At 38.5% G+C, this 23,116-nt stretch overlaps 1 protein-coding gene across 1 annotated transcript; it reads left to right on the forward strand.

Moving 5' to 3' along the window:
• The first annotated feature begins 1,279 nt into the window (after positions 1-1,279).
• tbc1d5 (TBC1 domain family, member 5) lies at positions 1,280-22,405 on the forward strand. The gene is made up of 22 exons (XM_079259090.1): positions 1,280-1,345; positions 7,277-7,328; positions 7,630-7,748; positions 8,938-8,995; positions 9,167-9,275; positions 9,484-9,573; positions 9,865-9,939; positions 10,395-10,462; positions 10,557-10,659; positions 11,061-11,149; positions 11,289-11,339; positions 11,489-11,558; positions 12,695-12,867; positions 12,951-13,093; positions 13,453-13,559; positions 15,370-15,455; positions 16,640-16,938; positions 18,231-18,439; positions 18,576-18,675; positions 20,074-20,153; positions 20,347-20,607; positions 21,100-22,405. The coding sequence occupies exons 3-22, from the start codon at positions 7,649-7,651 to the stop codon at positions 21,379-21,381; spliced, it is 2,553 nt and encodes an 850-aa protein (XP_079115216.1). The 5' UTR covers positions 1,280-1,345; positions 7,277-7,328; positions 7,630-7,648; the 3' UTR covers positions 21,382-22,405.
• The last annotated feature ends 711 nt before the right edge of the window (positions 22,406-23,116 follow it).

Raw genomic sequence — 23,116 nt, forward strand, 5'->3', positions numbered from 1 at the left:
AGACAACGAAGCTGACACTCGTAAAGAGACTTTTATCATTCTAAAAATAGAAGAAATATTAATCACTAATAGATGTGTTATAAAGCCCAGCTCAACGAAGTATATTGGACAAAGTCCCTCAATCAGAAGCCAATAGCCAAAATGAATGTGACAAACTTGTGAAGGGACAACCTTCAGTGCTGAACTCCACCTGTCAAGCCTATATGGAAGAGAGGCCACCAAAACGACTCCTCGCTAAAAATCTTGTTATATATAGGCCACCATCTGTCAAACAAGGTGATAGCAATGTCACTATGGAAACAGGGTCTGAAACAAGACATGGTAGAGGAAAGAAATATGAATAAAAATAAGGAGAAATCTCAAAAGACAAACCCTTTTCAAAAGTATTCAGGTTTGTATTCCAACAAAACAATGACCTGGACAGGCAAACTCTGAAAATGAGTTTAGAGCTCAATCCAGTAGCGCATCCCTGGAGAAATGGGTGTGCTCTGATGCTCCTCGTCCAAGCTGGTTAAGTTTGAACTTCTCTGCCAAGAATGAGGAAAGAAAAAACGTTTCAAAGAAAAGATGTGCCAAACTTATAGGAACTTTTCCAAACAGACTTGAGGTTGTCATTTCTGCTAAAGGAAAACCAAGCTCTCAAAGAATTGTTTGAATACCCAATTAAAAATCAATAACACGTATTAAAATAAATAAAAAATAAAGGCTGTTTAGATGTTAATTGCTGAAAGAATATCTTATTTAAATTAATTTAATCTCTCACTTTCAGTGTGGATTGCACATAATCCTTGTCATGAAATTTACCATTTAAAATGGACAAAAATGGACATTTTCTACACTTTACAGGTGTTTACCTATGACTAACCCTTTGATTTAATTTAAAATATTACCAGGAATTTTCCCTTTTTAAAATACAAAAATGGTTTGTTACCTATACATATATATATATATATATATATATATATATATATATATATATATATATATATATATATATATATATATATATATATATATATATATATATACAGAGAGAGAGAGAGCTAGATAGATAGATAGATGGAGAGATAGATAGATAGATAGATAGATAGATAGATAGATAGATAGATAGATAGATAGATAGATAGATAGATAGATAGGTTATAGTTTTATTGTATAAACATGGTATGCGCGTCTTGCAGATAAAGCGCAGGAGCAACCTACAAACAGTAGGATCATGTGGCTGGCTGCCCTGGTCACGTGACCAGTCAGCTGATCTGCAGTATATCCGCCTGATCTGCTACTGTTTACAAATCAGCAGACTGTGCGACACAACAGAATGAGGATCCATGCATGATCTGTACAGGTATCTAAATAACACTGAAAGCCAATAACTCCTTACACAATGTATTTTACTAACATTTACGCTCGTGTCAATCCGTGTATGCGCGAGAGAGCGTGTGTTCCAACTTTGTCTCGTGCCTCATAGCTACAGCTGTGTGTGTCGGAAGTAACGGCAGGCCCGTGCAGTGACTCGGTTACGTGCTAATAGCTAGGCTAGCATCACGTTAGCTTCTCTGCTTTCTGTCATCTGAAGTTATGCTCTCTGCACTGGTAGTTACAGATAACCGACAGTTTACCTGGTTAAGCTGCGTTTAGCATTGTTAGCCTGTTTAAGATACAAACTAGCGAAGGTGTTGTTTGGTGTTTTGCCCTGTGTTCACACTATAATCCCGATGGATGCAACCATTCAGCCGTCCTGTTGTCAAAGTCAGGCGTTTTATCATCCATAAATTGTACACATGTTTTCATTTCTGGATTAAAATGTCTTCAACATGTTAAAGTTACATATGGCTGGCTTTTCTTTAACCTGTTTTGCAAGATGACATATTTTTTACTGATAGGTTGAGAGCAGTGAAGACTACAGAGGTTTAGTGACAAACAGCACTGACTGACTGAGTGGGTTCACATTGCTTCAAGATTTTATTTATTTTTTCATATTGCATAAAGAAGTTCTGTGCAGGATTACAGCTTGTCTTGCTACACTACTAAAACGCCATTTGGATGAGGAAAATGAGATTAGAAACTGTTTTTGATCCTGTAGTGTAAAAGAAGGAAGAACCTTTCTGCTAAATGTGTGTTTTATAGTGTGCAGTAAGAGGAAATGTGTCAAATTACAGAATGTGCCTGGATGTTAAAGTTTCCATCCCTGTTCCACATTCACTAAATGTTTTCCCTGTAATGTGCTGGTGGCTCGGTGTACATGTTTTTGTTGTTTTTACATCTATGTTCTTGCTTTTTTATTACATCGTGGCCAAAAGCAACGATTGGATCTGACAAAGAAGATTTTACATAAGTGTTCAAATCTTGGAGTTCATCTGCATCAAACAGCTGAATGAAAGCAACAGACATGTCTTTCATTTATTAGAAATAACCGTCTTGTTTTCCATGTTCTTGTTATCGTCAAGGACTCAGAGCTTAAGGTGCTTAACCTTTAATATGCACTTGGCTGCATTTGGATTAGTATGAAAGGACGGTGTTGTCATGGATTTTGTTGGATAGTCAAATGCCACAAAATGATGGTGAAAACATTTTAGTTTTGATTAAAAATGGAAAAGAAAAGCCTTTTTACTTTAAGAACGCTTTTCATCTAAACACTCAGTGGAAAAAGCATTAATGTCATCCATCTAAATCTACTTGTTTTGTAAATGTAACAAAAGAGGAGAACGTCTTAATCAGAATCATGAATATGTAAGTCACTCATTACTTAGAACCTGTTGATCCTGACAACCCTGCTTGGTTGTTTTTATTTTTCTTGTTGCCTTTTTTTTTTATTCCAAGTCTATTCCTGATCCTTCACCTACAGCTGCAGTTACAGTTTGTTTGAATAGTTTTAGAGGCTCTGATGAAGAAATGATGTCCAGTATGAAACCCTAGAGAAGCTTAAGAGGGGAAAATATCCTTTATAGATTTATCACATGACTCCCTGTGGGTGTCCCCAGCTTTGTCAACCACTGCTCACATTCTCCTATACATTACAGACAGATGTCTGGTAATTGAATCAGTCAGGATCCAGAAGGTTCATGGTATTTTGCAAAAGTTATGGTTCCGAGCATGTTCTCGGCTTCTTGCAGATCATGTGACTGCAAAAGCTCCTGAGCCCTCGCTGTGCTGAAGTAGAGGCATGTGAGTCTGTTTAGCTTGGATGTTCCACTTTGAACGACTCTGTGCCAGTTGTAGCCACCAGTGACGGTTCCTCTCTTCACTGTTCACTGAATCCTCCTTTGAATAGTCATCCTCCAAAGAGCCAATGAGATGATTCTTTTCCTGCATTTATTTTACTTCAGACTATTCTGGAAGTTGTGGACCTGAGATGGAAAATGGTGGACTGGAGTTCTTTATGATTTGTTCACAGTTTGGAGTCGTATGAGAAGTAATAGAACAAATATACAGAACTGAAAGCATGGCCACAGTAGTAATGTCAGAGTTGTTTAGCCTTTGTGCTTTTATGCCAGTGAGCTTAGAGTGTTACAAGGTGGGTTTTTTTTTCATCTCAGTTCAAACCAAATCTGGGCTCGTCCAGCATGTGATCTTCATTTGAAAGCAGCAAAACCCACCTCTACATCTTAATGCATAAGATCATTTAGATGAGGTTAGGTTTAGGTTAGGTTAGGTGATGCTGCACGGCTTTACTCGAGTGAAAATAGAAAGCAGTGGAGGAGAGGAGACTTTTACTAAGATGTAATATAACTGGTCATTTCCAGACTGAACCTCTGTGAGTAAAAGACAATAAAATGAGGATTACTGAGGAAAGTATTTCGGAGTTAGATTCTGTTAGTATCATTGTTTTTTTGTTTTTTTTAAAATCATGATTGCGGTGATAACTTTGAAAGAAGAAGTAGTCAAACAATCTTTCGACTGTAATAAGTGCAGTTTGGTTTGAGCATTTTTATGTTAATAAACCCCTGGAACAGATCTACCTCCGCACAGATGGACTCACTGTTATTTGTGTGTTGATTTATTTATGTATTTCATTATGTATTGATTTGATTATTTCATGAAAGATTTGTGTGTTTGAATTATTGAGGTGTCTCCAGGTGCTGTAGATTAAATAATGCAGAAGCTAATTTGCCTTGATTATTATGTTGTAAAGTTGGAAAGTCATTTTACCCTCGACTCTGGGAAGAAGTGAGGAAAACAGCAGAAGGCTGAGAGGAGACTCGCTTCAGGCGGCAATGGGCTAACACGACAGGGCCTCGAGTCTTCTAACATCATCTTTCACCCTTCTCACAAAGGCTCACAGAAAAATGTGCAGAAGATGCTTCGTCAAAGTACAGGCAGCACTGAGCGATCTGTAAAAGCCTCTTTTTAGAAAGTTTAGAGTGACTTTTTATTTTTGGAAAGAAGGGACAAAGCACTGTACGTGTCTGCAGGGAAAAAAATGTTCCTCAAAATATCTTTGTCAGATAGATATGAATTAATATTCTGCGCTAGATGACAGGGATTTATATTTGTAGACACTCGGGAGATTTTAAATCTTTCATGTCAGTTTTTTTGTAAAGTTGAGGGGAAAAAGAGGCTCTTGCCTGGAGACACCTTTTTCACAATATTCATCTGTTTTCCCTGTATTTATGGATTAGTTCTGATTATTTACTGGGATAATGTCATTTTCTTGAGAGGGGGAGAAAAAGCTCGCTGACTTAAAGACAGCACGCTTTGAGCAGAGCAGATGTTTCCCAAGAAGCAGGCACATGCATTATTCATGGAAAATAATTTCAGTTTTCATTGCGTGTGCAGCTAATTTATCAAGCAGTGTTTCATTCACATGGTTAATGGGTTTAAGAGATGCCTTTGTTGTGTTATTTCCACAATTAATAAAGTAAAAGAGCACACAATGCTCTGTGGATGCGTTACTCTGTGGGCCTATGTATTAGGCTAAACATATTCATAAACATGGAATAATCCCAAGTCAGCTGAAGGATGGAGGCAGAACTCAGATTTTGATAGCTCACAGAGAAAGTTAAAACTGTTCGCTGAACTTGGCGCAGTAGAGTTGGCTCATGGTTTACCTGCAGGAAATCTTGATTGAATTTTCTCTTGGAATGTTCAGTTGCATTTATTTATGAATCAGCTCCTCTTTGTGCACAGCTAAATCAAACAGTGTGACTTTCAATCATTAATAATGACCCCATTTACTGCTCATAGCCAAATGTGGGTCAAATGTTACTGTTTGAGCAACAAAAATGTTTTTTAAAGTCTCATTTTCTCAGAGCTTGAGGTGATGTCTACAAATTATTAATTAGAAGTTTGGATTGAATGCCAAATTCAAGTAAAAGTCAAAGAGCTTCAGTCATTCTTTTTTTTTAATTTCATCTCAAACCATTTCAGCATAATAGAGATATTATTTATCTATTGTTGTTATTTAGTATAGTTTATATCCATATTTGAATAGCATGTATGCAGCGTATTCCAAAAAAACTGTAAGGGTACTTTTTTTTTTTTTTTTTTTACCACTTCTAATTTGCATATCTCTTACAACACTCATGAGGCTTTCGGGTAATGAAAAGTTTTTTTTTTAAATGTTATTTTGTTTTATTTGTCCTGCAAATACATCTTATTGCACATAATAATTAAAGTTTGGGACATTTAAAAAAAAAAAAAAACTTCTACATTCTCCACACATTCTCTGTTGGAGACATGTCAGGACTGCAGGCTGTTGTACACACTTCTTCCACAGTCATGCCTTGTTGTGTTTGCAAAAAGTAGTTGTCCATCGTCTCATTAAAAATGCATGAAAAGATCTGGAAAAGATGCCATCCTGAAGGAAATGTATCACAGCTGAAATGTGCTTTGTACATTAAGGCTGCCATTGCCAAGCCTGGCCTTTGGACTTGTTGCTAATGAAAGTCTGGATGATCCTTTTTGGTCTTTCTTCCAGAGCGACTTCTAGACTCCCAAACAGATTTTGAATAATAATTTGTCGATACACCTCTAAATACCAATTTCTGTTGTGTGATGGTTCATGCCAGATTCCTCCAAGCCCAAAGAAGTCAGTGATGCCTCTCAGTGAAGACGACATCAGATTTCTTTCTTGTATCGTGGAGTTTGAATTAGCATTTGTGAATGTAACTCGTATTGGAGTAATGGACATATGTTTTCCACAATAATCCCTTTCTAATGTGTTTATACTTGTGAAGGATGATAGTTGATGTAGTTCAGTCTGAAGGCTTGCAGGTCGTTGCTTAAACTTGTGGTTTTTATTCACTAGCATTTCTCCAGATTCCTTGAATGGTTTGTTATTCTGTACTGCAGAGGGAAAAAAAAAAGAAAATCCCATTTTTTTCTGTATTTTATTATTCTTTTTAAAAACCTTGTTGATGGACGGAAGATCATCCACCCATGCTTACATCTCAGAGACTCTGGCATTCAATGATTTTCTTTTTATTTCCAAATATAAATGATATTATGGAGCATAGAAAATCTGCAGTAAAATAAACGTGATTTAACCATAATTTAGTTATTCTAAATATGCTTAATGTTCAGTTTGAAAACTGGCCATTGTTTATCATTTTTAAAACTAATAAAAAAAACACTGACAATAGGAAAAGGGTTTGCTTGCTGTGGTGGTAAATTACATTAGATACAGCATTTACTTATACGTCGTATTTTTAGCACATTATTAAGGTTTTTTTTCTTGGCTTTAGAAAGGTTTGGAGCAGAGGATATGATCACATTTTTAAACACTTTAGTGCAAAGAATGACATTTGCATAGAACTGTGCATTTTCTTAAATTTCATCTCCCTAATCATATCAGCAACCCTGCAGTTTGTGTGCCTTGTGAATAAAAGCCTGTTGACATCAGAATATTTAATTGATGTATTAATTTTCCTCCCTAATGACTTCATTAGCTTGGCTGGTTGTGTTCGATATATCACAGTGAGATTGAGGAACATCAGGCGGCTCGAGTGCTTTTTGTTAATTTCAGCCATTTTTCATAGATTCTAATCACTGTTGCAAAGTTGTGATCGGTGCAAAATTAGAATATAGTTTGATTACCTTTTTGAAGAAAAAAAAAACGATGAGCCAGCTATTTTTTTTTCTAAAATGTTAATGTTTCTTTAATATTAATGCACTGTATATCCACTATAAACTATTCTGTTTCTTTCTTCACCATCTTCTCCTGCTCTGCTAAATTTTATTGCACCAGATCAAATTTGGCCCAAAAAGGGCCTCGTTCTTAATTTCCCCTTGTGCTAACAGTGTTTTGCATCATTGCTGTGATCTCTTCTTCTTTCAGAAATATTCCTTTCTTCTGAGTCTTGACTGAGGAGAATCACAAGGCTGCAGGAGTAAGTATTGAGGTCAACCAACTCAAGTGTACAGTTTTTGATTGTTAGCAGGCTGTTCTGCTAACAGGGCAGTCAGAAGTGTCAAGTAGTCAGCAAAACCAGTCAGCAGAGGTTCTGATCTGTCATCTGTGTCCTTATCAGTAGAAACTATTAAATTAAAGAATGAGCACTTAAAAAAATCTGTTGTAGGGGGCTAGACTCCTGAAAAGTCCACATGCATGTGTGTTATTGCATTACTATTTTCTGACTTCTCTTGTGTGTTTTTTCCATGTTAATTCTGTCCTATGCCGCTACCTTACAGTTCCAACTGGGTTGCGGTCATGCAGCACCCCAACTTTGAGACCCGTCATCCACTCCAGACTGACGAGCAGCAGGAGACGGGCTTCGATCCTCTCCACAGTTTTAACAAGAATCGCAGCAGTACGTCAGTTCTGTGACAGCTTACAAATCTGGAGTAGAATTAACTCATTAGTCACCCAGTCCTGGGAATTATACCTTCATTATAATGCACCAGTGTTTTCCCATTCCTTGGACTCTTAGCTCTTTGGTTCTTTTCATATGTTATACCTTCATCGGAGTCCTCTGTGATGATTTATACTAGATGAGATGTAGAGAAGCAGAATCATTCATTGAGAGATAGAAAAGAAAAAAAAAAGTGAAGTGACTAGAGAGTGAGTCACAGGCATGCTAAGCAAAGCCTCTGGGCTAAGGGTGTTTTTATGTTTGTGTGAGAGGGAAAAGTATTGTGGGCTGGCATGTTGTGGAACTGATGAATATTCAGACTGAGCGTCCCTGTGGACTGATCTACTCCTGGTACTAATGCTGATAGACAGCTCTCGGAGTTGAATGCATGTTCACCTGCAGGCCAAATTAGACATATTACTGCCAATAAAGAGGAAGAGCAGTATCGCACTTAACTGTTTGTTCGTTTATCTTCCTCAGTAGAAGACCAAAACTATGATACTCATCCATTCGTTCATATATTAGCTAAGAAATAAATGAATTCAGAAATGTATAATTAAACAAGGAATTTAATAAATAATTCTGTGATTTTGCATTTATTTATATAGGTATTCAGTTGCTTAAAATGTATTTTTCTGTTTACTTTTTATCAGTTTATCATTTATTCATTCATTTCCACATTTATTTAATTTAGTATTTGTTTGCAATGTGGTCATTAGGTGGGCTCCTTAAACCTGGTTTGGAAGCAGTAGTCGGCACCTGGTGGAACAAGTCAGAGGAAGAAATGCATAAATAAATATAAAAAAATAAAGGAATAGATCAAAAATGAATAAATAAATTGAGAAATGAATAAATAAATGAATAAATACATAAATGTATAAAATATGTGGATAAATAATTGAATACATACATAAATAAAGGCAAAAATATTGAATTATTTATGAAGTTCAATATTTAACTATACATTTCTGTATTTATTTATTAATTTATTTGTGATTATGGCATTTTTGGTCCTCAATGCTTCTGGGCCTTTCTGCTTCACTGCAGGCTTGTAAAAGAAGTCGTAAAAATAAATATGGGGTCGCTTTCATGTTCCAGTTACACTGACAGCTCCCCCTTGTGGTTTTGTGTGGTACTTTCCTAACAGGAGGATCTCTTGACAGCAGCACTTACTCACAATCTCAGTCAACCTTCCTCTCATATAGGTAAGTTCTTCCAGCGCTTTCCTACGCGTGTGTATCATGAACTCTTGGCTCATCACACTGCTCCAGCTTCTCAGCTTACTGTTGGATGACACATTAGATGGGAAACCGTGCCCAATTTGGGTTGAGATGCTCATAAATCTCCTCATCCTCTGCCTCCCCTCCCCTGTGCAGGAAAGAATGGGACGACTTGTTTCTCAACAGTAATTACCTGGCCAGGATCCGGCAGGCAGGCATCAACGGTCGACTGAGGAGCAGCCGCTTTCGGAGCGTATGTTGGAAGGTACCTGCCAAGCAGATCAAGCAGTGCTATCGAGTTTGATTAGAAGGGTTTTGGCAAATTCCCTCCAACTGAAGAGAGTAGTTTTTCAACTTAGTAGGAATAAAATCTAGAAGTTTAGTTGTAGAGGGGTTTTTCTGCATGTTTATGACTTGCTAAAGAGGATTTCTTGTCAAGGTTGCAAAAATGAATGTGGCCACTTTGTCTGTAGCTGTACCTGGAGGTTCTTCCGGAGGATAAGGGGCAGTGGATAAACAAGACCAAGGAGCTCCGGGGCCAGTATGAGAAAATCAAAGAGATGGTGAGAGTGCCCCTCTGTGGTCAGTTTTTTTTTTTTTTTTTTTTAACAACTGCATAAGAAAAATATTACATAATGCGATAAAACAGATTTTTTTCTAATTGAGCAGTCAGATTTAAGTATTAAAAACTGATTGGAAACTTCACCACACACCACTTCTGGATCTACTTCAGACTTAATTTTGTATTTGCTGCTGAAGATTAAATGAAAGGGTTACAACACAGTCACAGTCACACACTTTAACACTGTAGCCCTTTTGGAAATAACTCATAAATGTGCGTTTTTCTGTCACAGCACATCACAAACCCCCGCAAAGCTGCAGGCCAGCAGGACCTGGTTGTCAACAACCCACTGTCCCAGGATGAAGGGGTGAGACCATCTTCGTCAGTGGTTTCATGCTTGTAATTTTATAATATTAATCATAGAGTGAAAACAATAGACATAACTCTTTTTCCAGTTGGCACACAGGTTTTGGTGCCTTTTGGTTTCTTTATGTGGTGCAAGATGCAAAAATCTGCCTGAACACAAGCAAGCAGATGGCAGCATGTTTCTTGTAATTAATGAAAATAAATCATAGTTATTTTCAGAAGATTGTGAGGTTAATGAGAAAGCAAAACATTGCTGGTCCCACCAAACTGTCTGGTTTATACCTTTTTCTTATGATTTTAATGGAGTTTTGTTCTGTTTTCTGTTGACAGATGTGTTTTTCTTAATATATCTTTTTGTTGTTTTCTTTTAGCATTTTTGTTCTATAATAATGAGCTGCAAACATGAATTCTTTCTCCAAATCCCCTGAGTTTCTGAATCTGTCTTGTCTCATACAGAGCCTCTGGAACAAGTTTTTCCAGGATAAAGAGCTGAAGGGGATGATCAAGCAGGATGTGTTTCGAACGTATGCTGCATATCTCTCACACTCGCACACTGTCACAATGTGTTTGTTTTCTGCTGTCGATAAGCCTGTCCTCTCTGTCCTTCATTTGCATAAGATTCCCCGAGATCCGTTACTTCCAGGATGAGGATGTGAGGACCAAGCTGACGGACATTCTCTTCTGCTATGCCAGAGAAAATGAACAGTTACTGTATAAACAGGTAGGATCTCAGTAAACAGTAAATTCTGAATGTGGTATTATTGCAGGGCTATGCTTCTGATACACTTTGGGTGTTTGTGTGTGGATGAATATCTCATAGAGCCCAATGAGTTCAGACAGAAGAACCAAATGCCTTCGTAACCTAATCATTATCAGTGCCTCTAACAGGTGCCAGCGAATGAATAGATGGCCAGTACAGCGTCTTTTTTGCAAACTGGAAGTGACACACGGCCGGCCACCGGCTAACAATATCTAAATTAAAGCTGTCATCATGAATTAGAAACCTCGTGCATCATTATTAAAGAAAGACTGACCACAAATGAACCGTGTTTTCTATCTACCCTTACCATTATACATCTTACACCCTTCCCCCCACTGCTGTCTGCGTGTCTGTGTCTGCAGGGGATGCATGAGTTGCTGGCTCCCATAGTCTTTGTGCTGCACTGTGACCATCAAGCCTTCCAGCATGCCAGTGAGACGGCCAGCCCCAGGTCAGATCAAACTCACTGTGAAGCTGAATGTGTTGCCCTTTACTTGCCAATAATATCATTTGACCTACCCCACTGCAGACGGCATGTTTTCAGTTATTTGGACCGAAATGTAATTTAAGGCGTCTCTGGTTTTCAGCAGTGAGGAGATGAAATGTCTGTTGGACCCAGAATACCTTGAGCATGATGCCTAGTAAGTACATCAAAATCACATGAATAATAGAAGTGTTTATGGAAATGAATGTCTTCTTATCAATTAAGATATTGCATGTATTTTGTTGCTATGTGTGTCATCATGTCTCCTTTCCATACACTTAAACACTACTACACCTGACTTTACAGTGCCATGTTCTCGCAGCTGATGGAGACAGCAGAGCCGTGGTTCTCCAGCTTTGAGAGGGAAGTGAGGAAGGTCAGTTTGATATTGATGGAAAAAAGGAAAGAAAAAGAGATTCAACATCAGAGATGATTGTGCAGCATGACATCATACCAGCATTAAGTAATGATCCGTAAAGTTTCAGTCTTGCTTGATTTGATAGTGGATATGGCCGGTTGCCATGGTAACAGGAAATGTATTTTAATGCCCTTGCAAACAGAGGTTGAGTTGCTGCTCTGTCAAAGATATTACAGGGGATTTGCTTTATATGGAGCTGGAAACTTTGTTAACGTACCCAAAGATATTCATGTGATTTTTTAAAATGACAAAATCAATAAAATTATAAGTATAGCCACTGCCAGTAATTAATTTCATGTTGCACACATTTAGTTTTACTTCATGGTGCTAAAACATTGCCGTGGAGTGCTGTGCTTTGCAGCTGCACAGTTGAAACTCAACTCAGTGGAAGCACTGTTATTTTGTGCATTATATAACATATTTAGTCATTTTGATGGTGCCGATCAGAGCTGACCACATAGAATTACAATGCCTGGAGTGCAAAAGCCTCCCTAAGCCTAGTCAAGCAAAATATATAGATATTGCATTAAAAAAAGAAAAGAAAAAGGAAGATAAGAGGGTAAAAAAAAGACTGGACTCTACATGTTTGTTTTTGAGGAATAAAAACCGAGCTGTATCTTTGCATTTGGATCTGTGCAACGTTAACAAAAAGCAGCAGGAAATGATGGATTTGCACCAACTGTAACTTCATTTATTTCTACTTTAGCTGCTTTAATTTTACTGTCAGTCAGCTTTGAAATAAAATATTATTACATCATGCAGAGTTTCTTATAAATCCCTAATAGGCAGGTGGGCAGTTTGAGAATGTCAGACTGCTACTTTGCTAAATTGTTATATAGAAGGCTGATTGTCAGATAATTATTGGACATGTCAGACCAAAGTCAACCTAGAGATAAACAGGAGTTGATAAAGTAAAAATCAATGTAAGGTCTGGAAGCTTTTCTTCCAAGCTTGGAGCACTTTTTGGCCATTCCAGAAAATAACAGTGGGTCTGTTCAGCATATGGTGAATGTTCATCACTCAGTTGGACACAGATGCCACTAAATGATGTTTATACAAAGGTGTGCCAGTTATATAATAATCTGTTCCCCCAGGGTAAGGAAGAGATGCTGACCAGCATCCCATTTGCTCGGCCCCAGGACTCTGGACCATCTGTTGCCATAGTGACCAAAGTCAACCGTATCCAGGACCAGCTGGTGAAGAAGCACGACATAGAACTGCACATGCACCTCAACCGGCTGGAGATTGCCCCCCAAATCTACGGCATGTCAGTATTTGCTCCCCCTTCCTGTCGGATACTTTTCTGGACGCGTTGCAGACAGAAATGCAGTTGTTTGTTTGTGTCTGCAGCCGGTGGGTTCGTCTGCTCTTTGGCCGCGAGTTTCCTCTACAGGACCTTCTGGTGGTGTGGGATGCCCTGTTTGCTGACAGCATCACTCTGGATCTGGTTGACTATGTCTTTGTGGCCATGCTGCTCTACATCAGAGATGCTTGTACGCTCTGTTTGATAAATAATCTAATTATACCATGCATTAGCTTACATAGCATGTCATTTCATAAAACATTAACTGGAAGAATGTGTGTTAATCTATTTCATTCAGTCCAGTCTGGTTGTATTGCTTCCAGTGTAACAGCAATTTATTTCTGACATACACACACGTAGGGTTAAAGTTAAGTACCTTTAGTGATGTCTCATTATCAAGATCATAAAGCAGTATTGACTCTTCAGAACAGATGAACTATTTTCTTGAAAGATCTTAGTGAGATCCAGACATCAGTTTGTGTCCTCGTGTCAACTGTCAGACTTGTATCAAATGAAAATTTCACAGATTATTATTTATCTCTGTTTCAGTAATCGCCAGTAACTTCCAGACCTGCCTGGGCCTGCTGATGCATTACCCTCCAATTGGAGACATCAATGCTTTGCTGCAAAAGGCCTTGTTTCTTCGAGATCCCAAAGTAAGCAAACAAAATAATTTACTGGTTGTTTTTTTGGTTTGTTTTTGCAGAGGAAGTAGAAGATTTGCTGAAGCGAAACACCCACATGCAAAGCAGTGCGTTGTTGATATCCTAGGGCAAAAGTCACAGCCCCCCTCTCCCCTCTTAAAAAAAAGAGAAAAAAAACACTTTTAGTACTCTGACACTGTGAAATGCTGATAAGGTGTTAAAAAGATTTAATTTTGGCAGAAGGTTTTTCACTTCCTACATATTAGTGACTACAAGGCATTTACAGTATACATAAATGAAACGCAGGAGCAATCGATGAAGCCGGTATTACAGTATATTAGAAACTGTATCAACGTAGTGTTTATAGACTTTAAATGTTAGCATGTTATGATTTGGTTCCCATGCAATGTATTTACTTTTAATAAAGTAAAGGAGCACTAGCCAAAACTGACCTTTAAGTTAACTGCAGGATTTAGTCCTCAGTTGTTTTTGGAAAGGTCAGGCGATCCACATTTCAGAATCTAATAAATACTGACGTTTAGAGTCATGTTGCAACCAGTGACTGGGAATAATTTACTTGTAAGAGATAAAATAGATTCTTGTAAAAAAAATTTTTTTAAAAAGTCTGGAAGCAAAAACTACGCTGTTTGCAATAGGTGAACAGGATGGCTTGTACCACAACATGATTCTGAACAGAACAAAATTTCCAATAGACCATTTTAAAAAGTGCAATCTTGCAGTTTTCATGCTGTAAAATTCAGATAGAAAATCTGAGGAGAGACTACAGAGTGATGTACATGGAAAATGGCACAAGAATCATACAGAGATTGAAGTATTTTGCTTTAAAAATCAAACACCATTGAAAAATGACAGATACAGTTTCATGGATTCAGTTGTTCTTTCAAGGTTTGTAAGAAATCTGCAAGAGAAACTCAGAGTTTGATCCAAGTTTTGCATATTGTTCATCTCATGCAACAAGACTTATTCAGCTTGCAGGCCTCTCACTGAGACCACATTGGTTATGGGCTGTTCCTACATGCCTGTTTTGAGCCTCGAGTGTTTTAGTAGACTGCAATCATGATTATGAATGCAGTGCAATGAAATGGGCCAGTGTTAAACAGGAAAGTCCCTGCCTTAATCATAAAGATAAAAATGTTTTAGTTCCTGCTATGAAGCTGCCTGATTGTTGTAGCTGCTTCCTCTTGCTACAGTGTCATTTTCACGTTAGATGCTTTCTGTGGCAAGACCGAGTGAAAGCAGAACATGTTTACCTTGAGCACTTTATTGGGTCATTTGACACTTTTCTGACATGTTTGGTAAAAACACAGTTTTTATTTCTCGTATCTTAAAAAAAAAAAAAAAAAAAAAAAAGATTATAAATAACATATACATGTTAGTAACTTAAATCTGAGCTGGTTCCTTGACCTTAGTTAATGCCTCAATGTCCATCCTCCACATTTAATGACCTGCACAGCCCACCCAGACCCAGCAGCTCAGTGTGCTCTGTCCACTATTCATCTGGGATTACATCTACAGGAGGTTGTGATCCAACATGACAGTGTTTTCCCCAGCTGAACGACCATGTCACAGCACGTCCACATCATTTTTACACCTGCAGGGCCATCATCCCTGATGTATAGACGGGAGCAGGCAGGATAGAAGCTTGTTGCTCGTAAATACTGAGTCAGAGACATGTGCATTTGCTTCTCCATGTAGTCATACATGGGTAAGAAGGTCTGGTTGTTTTCTTTTTTTTCTTCTTGCTTACGAATCGTAAACAGCAAAGACGCAATAAATAGTTTATTCTGTCCCTAATTTGTAGAACAATCCACGCCCTGTCAACTACCAGTTCCAGCAAAACCTGGATTACTACAAAACGAGGGGAGCTGACCTGATGAACAAGACTCGGTAAAGCACGGACAAAACTCTTCTTCCCATCACAAGAAAAAAACTTTTGATTTCTTCTAAGTGGTCTCTGGATTTACATATTATGTCATAACTGGCTTCATTAACTGGCTACAAAGTGTTGTCAGTCAACCCCCTTTGTTAGTTTGTGAATATGACATTCTTTGCTCCCACTTTTCTAATTATATTCAGATAAGTCAAACATTTAGTCCACACTGGTGTCAACTGAACATTTTTATTATGAAATAGATTAAAAATATATGTCACCCTTTTCCACAGGCAATGTCACCACCTTAATATATGGGAAACCATGTTCCCCCTGTGATTATCTGGATGCAAAGACAAGTTTAAGTCCTTACTTATCTGCAGTGTAGCACTTCATGCAAGTGGCATGTTATGAAGTTAATTAATATTTTATTAATTTCAAAAGGTAAATTTTATTTTCACAAAATAAATTATTGAGGCCAAATATAGTAAAGAATTAATTAAAGTGAAAATCATGAAAAATAAACCCAAAAATGTTTCATGGGCAGGAAGTGGGAAACTGAGAGTGCAAGACAGAAAGAGGCTTTATTAAAATCCCCACACATCGTCATGGCAACAGCCGAGCTGATGCTGTTACATGCTGTGTTAAAGCAGTGTCAAGCGACACGCTTGGGTACAGAAATGAAAATTTTCAGGTGCTCAGAGTTTAAATGCTTAAAATCTTCCTGGACCCAGATATTTTGCCACTTGCAGCTACATTTTATAGACTTGTTTACCAACCCCGTTTCTTTCCTCCCTGAGTCCTAAGAAGCTTGTTGCCACATGCTGTGGCACATTTCCAACCTCTGTAAAGAAGAAACGGTATTAAACAGTGAGGTGTTTGCAGTGTTAGTTGAGCGTGTGTGTGTGTCTGTCCTGATTTGTATGCATGAAACCAGCATAGTCTTTGAGAAAAATTCTTAAAATGAGTCACTTGAAGTCAAAACTCTACAGAGACTTTATCTAACGATGACTTTAACTAGTTTGCTATCGGCAGTCCTCGACTATGCATATTATAGTTTTTTTTTAGTGTGAAGGACAATTCCGATGCCAGCGCTGACTGTGTGCACATCTTGATGAAGGTTTTGATATGCCAAATCAAAAGTATGATTCTAGAAATAAATTGGATTTAATTTGTTTGTCTGTCTTTCCTGCCTTTCCAGCGTCAATTCCAGTACTAAAGCTGCTCCCCTTAACATCAACAAGGTCTCCAGCAGCCTACTGAACTTTGGCAGGAAGCTCATTGCTCCAGCCATGTCGGGTGCCTCTACCGGCATTTCCCCTATTAACAGTGAGGTACACTCCTCCCCGTCCTTGTCCCCCACATCGGCAACCGTGCCCATCCTGCCACACCCTCTGGCTGAGCCTCCTGCCCCATCTCAGACCCAGACCCAGGTCCAAGTTCAGACTCAGCACTACCGCCTCCTCAAGTCTGAAAGCATGCCGGTCCACCTCAGCAAAGGTAAGATGCAGGACACGAACTTGCTCCGCAGAACTGCTCCAGATTGTTGCTGGACAAACACATCCTGCTTATCTACTCTTACTAATGAGTGTGTTCATAGCCCATGAGTTATCTGCATGTTCGGTTTCTGAGCCATTGTTCAGCTACTGGTTTGTGTGGCTGTGGCAGCATCAGCTTTGACTCTCCTTTCTGTTAGATGGAATTGCAGGTGGAGTGTCTCAGGACTCTCTCCCAACACAGACTCACATTGACACACAAGGTAACAGCTGCCATGGCAACCGCTTGTGTGGCATGCACCCCATTTGTCCTTGCTTTTTTTTTTTATCAGTGTCATTGCATGTCCAAGTGTGTCAATCACCCTGTGTTGGTTTGTTCATCTGCTGCCTGACAAGTATATATTAGGTTGCATTTTGCATGCAATGATGAAGTGTGACCAGCAGATGGAGCTCAAACTGTTAATTTATTGATGCCCAGACTGTCAATATTGCTTTTTATTTGCAAATCTACTTCTTGACCACAGTTTCTGTCAAAATCTGCTTCTTTTCTTTGCTTTTGCAGAGAAAGTTTCCAAGATTATCTTAAATATTGTCCATTTAAGCTTGCATTTAAATTATTACGGCTAATAATAACAAAGAACCCAGCATGACATATAAAACACATACAGTTTACTAAACATTTTCCATCATTTTATGGAAAACCTTTGCTCAAAATCCTGTTGAACATAATCTGATTTTTGTCTTCTGCCCTTAATTGACACCAGAAAGCAAAAGATTACACTATAATAATTTTGACATTTCACATGGCAATAAATATTAAATACCCCAAAAACATTTTGTTTCTTTTTTTTTTTTTTTTTTTTTTTTTACATTTTGTTAACTGGTCAAATAAAGACTTTATATATAAAGATTGACTTTTCTTGCCATTTTTTCATGAAAGAAAGTCAGAAGTATGGGAAGGAAAACAAATAAGACTTCAATTTTCTTTTTTAACTAGTCATTTTAAACATAAATAAAGTGGAGCAGTCAATGATTTGCAAGATACTTTTTCAGTTGTAGATTAATCATTTAAATGCAAATGTTGTTGATTTCTTCTCAACTATGATTAAATAACGATTGTGTAATTATTACAATGACTAATTCAGAAACCCGATGTAATTTCATTGTTTTTTCCTCCTTTCTTTTCAGAAGCTTACTTAGATGTAGCAGCAGTCTGGGTGTGATCGCTCCAGAGTGGTTGACATTCCATCCAGGCATCGTTCACCTCTCTCCTCTGCTCCTCTCCATCTTTCTCAGGGCAAACCTCGAGGACGGCAAGCTCCTCCCCCAGCATAGAGAGCCTCTCTGGTGGGCGGGGTCAGTCCACCTCCTCACCGCCTCTGCCCCTCTCCAGGGGGAGTGATGTCAGCACCTCGTCTCCTCCCCTCTCTGCCACAAAGAAAGAGTCTTTCTTCAACATCACTCGCTCTCGCTCCCACAGCAAATCCATGGGCAAGAAAGAGACGGTGAGCTGTTTGACCTGCTGTGCTGATCTAGTGTCTTTTTTTTTTTTTGTCTCATCATCACAAAGCTGCAGTGGCATAATCCATTCTCCTCATTCTTCGTAATGTTTTTTTTTTTTTGTGTATATCATTTAAACAGGAGGAGGACCTGGAAGCCCAGGTATCTTTCCTGCAGGGGCAGATTAATGACCTGGAGGCCATGAGCAAGTACTGTGCCAAGATGATGAACACACACATCTGTGAGTTCAGTTGCAGATAGTTTCACACACCTTGTTTCTTTTTGCAACCCAAACACAGAGGAGAAACATGCAAGAAAACCCAACAGAAGCTTCATGTTCCTCATGTCTTTATTTAAACACTGTTGCGACAGTGACCGACAGTCATGCTGGTCCCATTATATTTTCCCTTTACCAGTTTGTTTTCTTGTCCCAAGCTTACATCTGCAAGACTTTGGAGTTATGGATAAAACCAGATAAAACCTAAACTTTTCTGCATGTTTAGGATTATTAAACAGTAGCTGTTATACTCATGATGATGTGACTGTACTACTGCAACAGAGCAATTTCTGTCCACAAAAAGATATGATCTTTAACTGAGGACACCATCTCCACTTGTGTATTTATTTTGATGAATGGAGAAGCTGTAGCGCAAAACAGTTTTCTCCTGATCATTTAAAGATAAAGGTTAGTGCTGCCATCAGTCATCCAAGGAAAACCGTGGAAAAATTTGGACACCATTGCTATTCATTTATTTACACAAAGTATTTATCTGTCAGATTCATCTGGAGAGATTGTTGTATTCCAAGTTAACTGCAGCTATTGTGTGTCTATCCATTAGCATGGCTGCAGCAATTTGGCTTGCACAGGTACATCTCAGAAAGTTAGAATATGACATTTGTAGCCCATGTCTAGGATTCGTCTGTACATAGTGGCTCTTGATGCGCTGAGTCCAGCTTCAGTCCACTCCTTGTGAAGCCCCCCAAATTCTTGAATGGATGTAGCTTGACAATCCTCTCAAGGCTGTGGTTATGCCTTTTGCTGGTGCACCTTTTCCTTCCACTCAACTTTCCATCAATATGCTTGGATACAGCTCTCTGTGAACAACCAGCTTCTTTAGAAATGACCTTTATGGCTTTCCCTACTTGTGAAGGGTCAATGATCATCTTCTGGACATCTGTAAGTCTTCCCCATTACCCCTGTCTGACCCAGACTGAGAGACCATTTAAAGGTTTAGGATACCTTTGCGTGTGTTTTGAATTAATGAGTTGATTAGGGTGTGATATCATGATTTTCCAAGTTTTTCACAATATTCTAATTTTCTGAGACTGCATTTTGGGTTTTATTATCTATAAGCTACAATCATCAAAATTTCACGGAATTGATGGTTGAAATATTTCACTATGTGTAATGAATCTATATAAAATATGAATTTCACATTCTGAAATCAGTGACAAAAAATACTGAACTTTTTCATAAATTCTAATTTTCTGCTATGTACCTGTAGAATTGAAAGTGACACTTGCATATCATGATTGTTGCCTTCCAGTTAATGTGTAATTCATGACTGAGAGCGACTTCAAAGAAACAGTTATTTATACTTGAGACATTGTTCTGTGACACGTTATTTCTTCTCTGCAGTTAAAATCCAGGAAGTGATTCTTCAGGAAAACCTGGAAAAAGAGGATGAAGTCCTCGTGGCGTTAGCTGGACTCAAACAGGTAATTGTGTGAGCAAATGTTTGCCGAAAAAAAAAAAAAAGCTCTGTGAAACCATTTTCCCTCATAGAAAGACCTCCTGACATGCACATCCTCCTAAAATTGTCAAGTATTTATTTTTAAAGTGGTTCAGTTGTACTCATGTCATGTTGCTCATGAGTTTTTGTGATTTGACACAAACTCTTCATTCTGTCAGATCAAAGACATCTTAAAGGGGGCTCTGCGGTTCAACCAGAGCCAGCTGGAGGCCGAGGAGAACGATGAGATCACCATCGCAGATGATCACTACACCTCCACAGCTGCAGCAGCTGAAACTGCTTTGAGCTCCATCAATCATCACAGCAAGCAACAGCAAGGAGGGGACAATAGGAGGAGCCAGGACTCTGATCTGGACGGGAGCGTGAGCACGGATGAGAAAGAAGAAGAGGAGTCAACAGTGACCCCACCTGAGCAACAGGTTAGTTGTCCATTAATTCCTCTTTTTTGTATTTTATATGAATGATTGCTCTCAACCACCTCAACCCAGTGCTTTACTGGTATTAATCACCATGTATTATTCAGTTCAAGCAGGGCTGGTTTTAATGTGTCTGATGTAAAATGTTTTTGCCCCTTTGATCCAGTACACAGTATCATTTATGCCTGTTAAAAAAATGAGTTTTAAACTGCTTTTGTTTGTTTCCGGCTTTAAGAAAAGTGACCAAATTTGTAAAAAAAAAAAAAAAAAAAAAAAAAAAAAAAAAAAAAAAAAAAAGATTAAGCAAACAAAATTTTGTTGATTTAAAATAAACACACACACACACGCACATGCAGAATGTTTTGACACCCATGAAGCTTAAACATAAGCGAGTTAGTCGACACAGCCAGAATAAATTTGCACATTTTTATAAAGAATGAATTGATGTTCATGCTTTACACACAACTTTAACTTGTCTGAATTTCCTGCGTGCAGGTGGCGTCTTCTCTCGGCTCAGAGGGTAGGAACTGGGACGACTACATCCTCGTGTCTCAGGATGGAGATCTGCAGGCAGATGGCGGAGGGAGGTCTGTATCTGAACGCACCCCTCCAATTAGGCGAGGGTGCGGCGCGGTGCGAATGGAACCCGAGGGTGCGTCTGGAACTTTCCATGACCCCCTGATGGCTGGCACTACATCTGGCTCCTCCAGCCCAGATGAGGGCTCCACCCACAGCAAGGACTCTGACTTTACCATTGTTAACCCGAATGACCTGTGAATGAGAAAAGCGTCCCTGTTCTGTCTCCTTTGTCTCCTCCGTATGGTATCCCATTCAGGGGTACTGGTAAAAGACAACTGACTAAGGATCAGAGAGGGGAGCCAGCAGCTTTTGGCGGACTTCCACCAGATCTGCTGCCAGCCTGAAAAATTGCACATGTGGACTGTGACACTTGTGTCACAAATACCTTATACTCTGGCTCTTTAACCGTCATCTGTGCCACTTCAGTCCTGTCTGAGCTGATGCTGTATGCTGTCTCATCTACCTAATACCTGTCTCCTCTTTATGCTGGGCCTTTTATGGGTAGCATCTAACCTCGCCCGTAACTTATACCGTTTACTGTAGTTCCCTGCTCTACAGAGAGAGGGTGCCATTGAACTGCTTACTTTGCCACTACATGGTTGCTCTGAAGACTTGGAGCTCGAACTGCAGTTTTCCTCCAAGAGAAGACTCCTCTTTTACTGTACTGGAAGTGTGATAGTTTGTTTTATTTGAATGTGGAAATCTGGCCATACCCCTGCCCATGTTATGTCTGTGTGTTCATCTTCTTGCTAAGGAAGCCGGCTTTTCTGATGTGGAAAGGAAAGGCGGATGTCCCCAGTGTCGCTCAATAAGGGCAGCTTTCTCCGCCCCCCCCCTTTCAAACCAGTGCCTCTGACCATTGTTTTTCTCTCAGCCAATCAGATCCTAATTATGAGATCATTTCTCTCAGCCAATCAGATCCTAATTATGAGATCATACACGTCTTTTCTTTCGGTTAGCCTTTTTTTTTTTTTTTATTCATAGAAAGTATTTTTAACTCTTTAGATCCTTAATTTACCAGATACAATGATTGAATTAAAGAACAAGTCTGTTATTTTCTTTGGTTTTTAGAACTTATTCCACTGTGGACATTTTAATGTGATCGTTCATTTCTCACATTAGAAGTGAGTTGTTCTCATGTTCTGTGAAAATTATGTGAGGCAGCACGCAAAGAATGTCTCTCCTGCTGCCCTATTCAGCATAATTAAGCCTAGATCAATAAAACTACATTGCTATTGCTATTAATCATGATGTTAGTGTCTTTTTATACACTCTAAGACGCATATAATTTTATTTTAGTTTGAAGTAATTGTTTCACAAGTTGATATACAAACTCTGCTTTTTCAAACTTTTTAAATAATTTCACACCTGAACGATATTTGAGATTCCAGCCTTCAAGGCCTATTCATTACAAAGCTTGTTTAATGAGACATCTATTACAATTAAACCCCACATCTATTTCAAAATAATCAAATGTCTCTCTGTGTTGGCCCTGTGATGGACAGTAGCCTGTCCAGGGTATACCCTGCCTCTTGCCCAATGATTGCCGAGACAGGCTCTAGCTTCTCTGCGACCCTTAATTGGACCAAGCGGTTAAGAAAATGAATGAATGAATAATTAAATGCAACATACCAAGATTTTAGACTGAGATACTTGTGTGTTTTTGTGTTTGTTTTGACTTTTTAATAAAAGAAATAAATGATAACAGCAGAATATACAAGAAAAAAATTGACATGACAATTGACATTTGTCGCTCTGTTGGATCACGTCATCTTTTAAATAACACCAGTAAGAACTGAATTGACTAATTTTGACAAACTAATTTCCAATTATTTCTTAATTCCTGATGTCATCCATTCCACTGGTTCTCTTATTTTTGTACTTCCTGCTTGATATTATACCATGGATATTGTAGTCTTTGAAGCATGTAAAC

This window comes from Telmatherina bonti, assembly GCF_933228915.1.
Source record: "Telmatherina bonti genome assembly, chromosome: 19".
Taxonomy (NCBI): Eukaryota; Metazoa; Chordata; class Actinopteri; order Atheriniformes; family Telmatherinidae; genus Telmatherina; species Telmatherina bonti.

Bases quoted from the DNA above. Each gene is read 5' to 3' on its own strand.
- tbc1d5 (XM_079259090.1), top strand. From the start codon at position 7,649: ATGCAGCACCCCAACTTTGAGACCCGTCATCCACTCCAGACTGACGAG. The intron at 15,456-16,639 runs GTAAAGCACGGA...CTGCCTTTCCAG, and splicing joins GACCTGATGAACAAGACTCG to CGTCAATTCCAGTACTAAAG. The intron at 18,440-18,575 runs GTGAGCTGTTTG...TCATTTAAACAG, and splicing joins CCATGGGCAAGAAAGAGACG to GAGGAGGACCTGGAAGCCCA.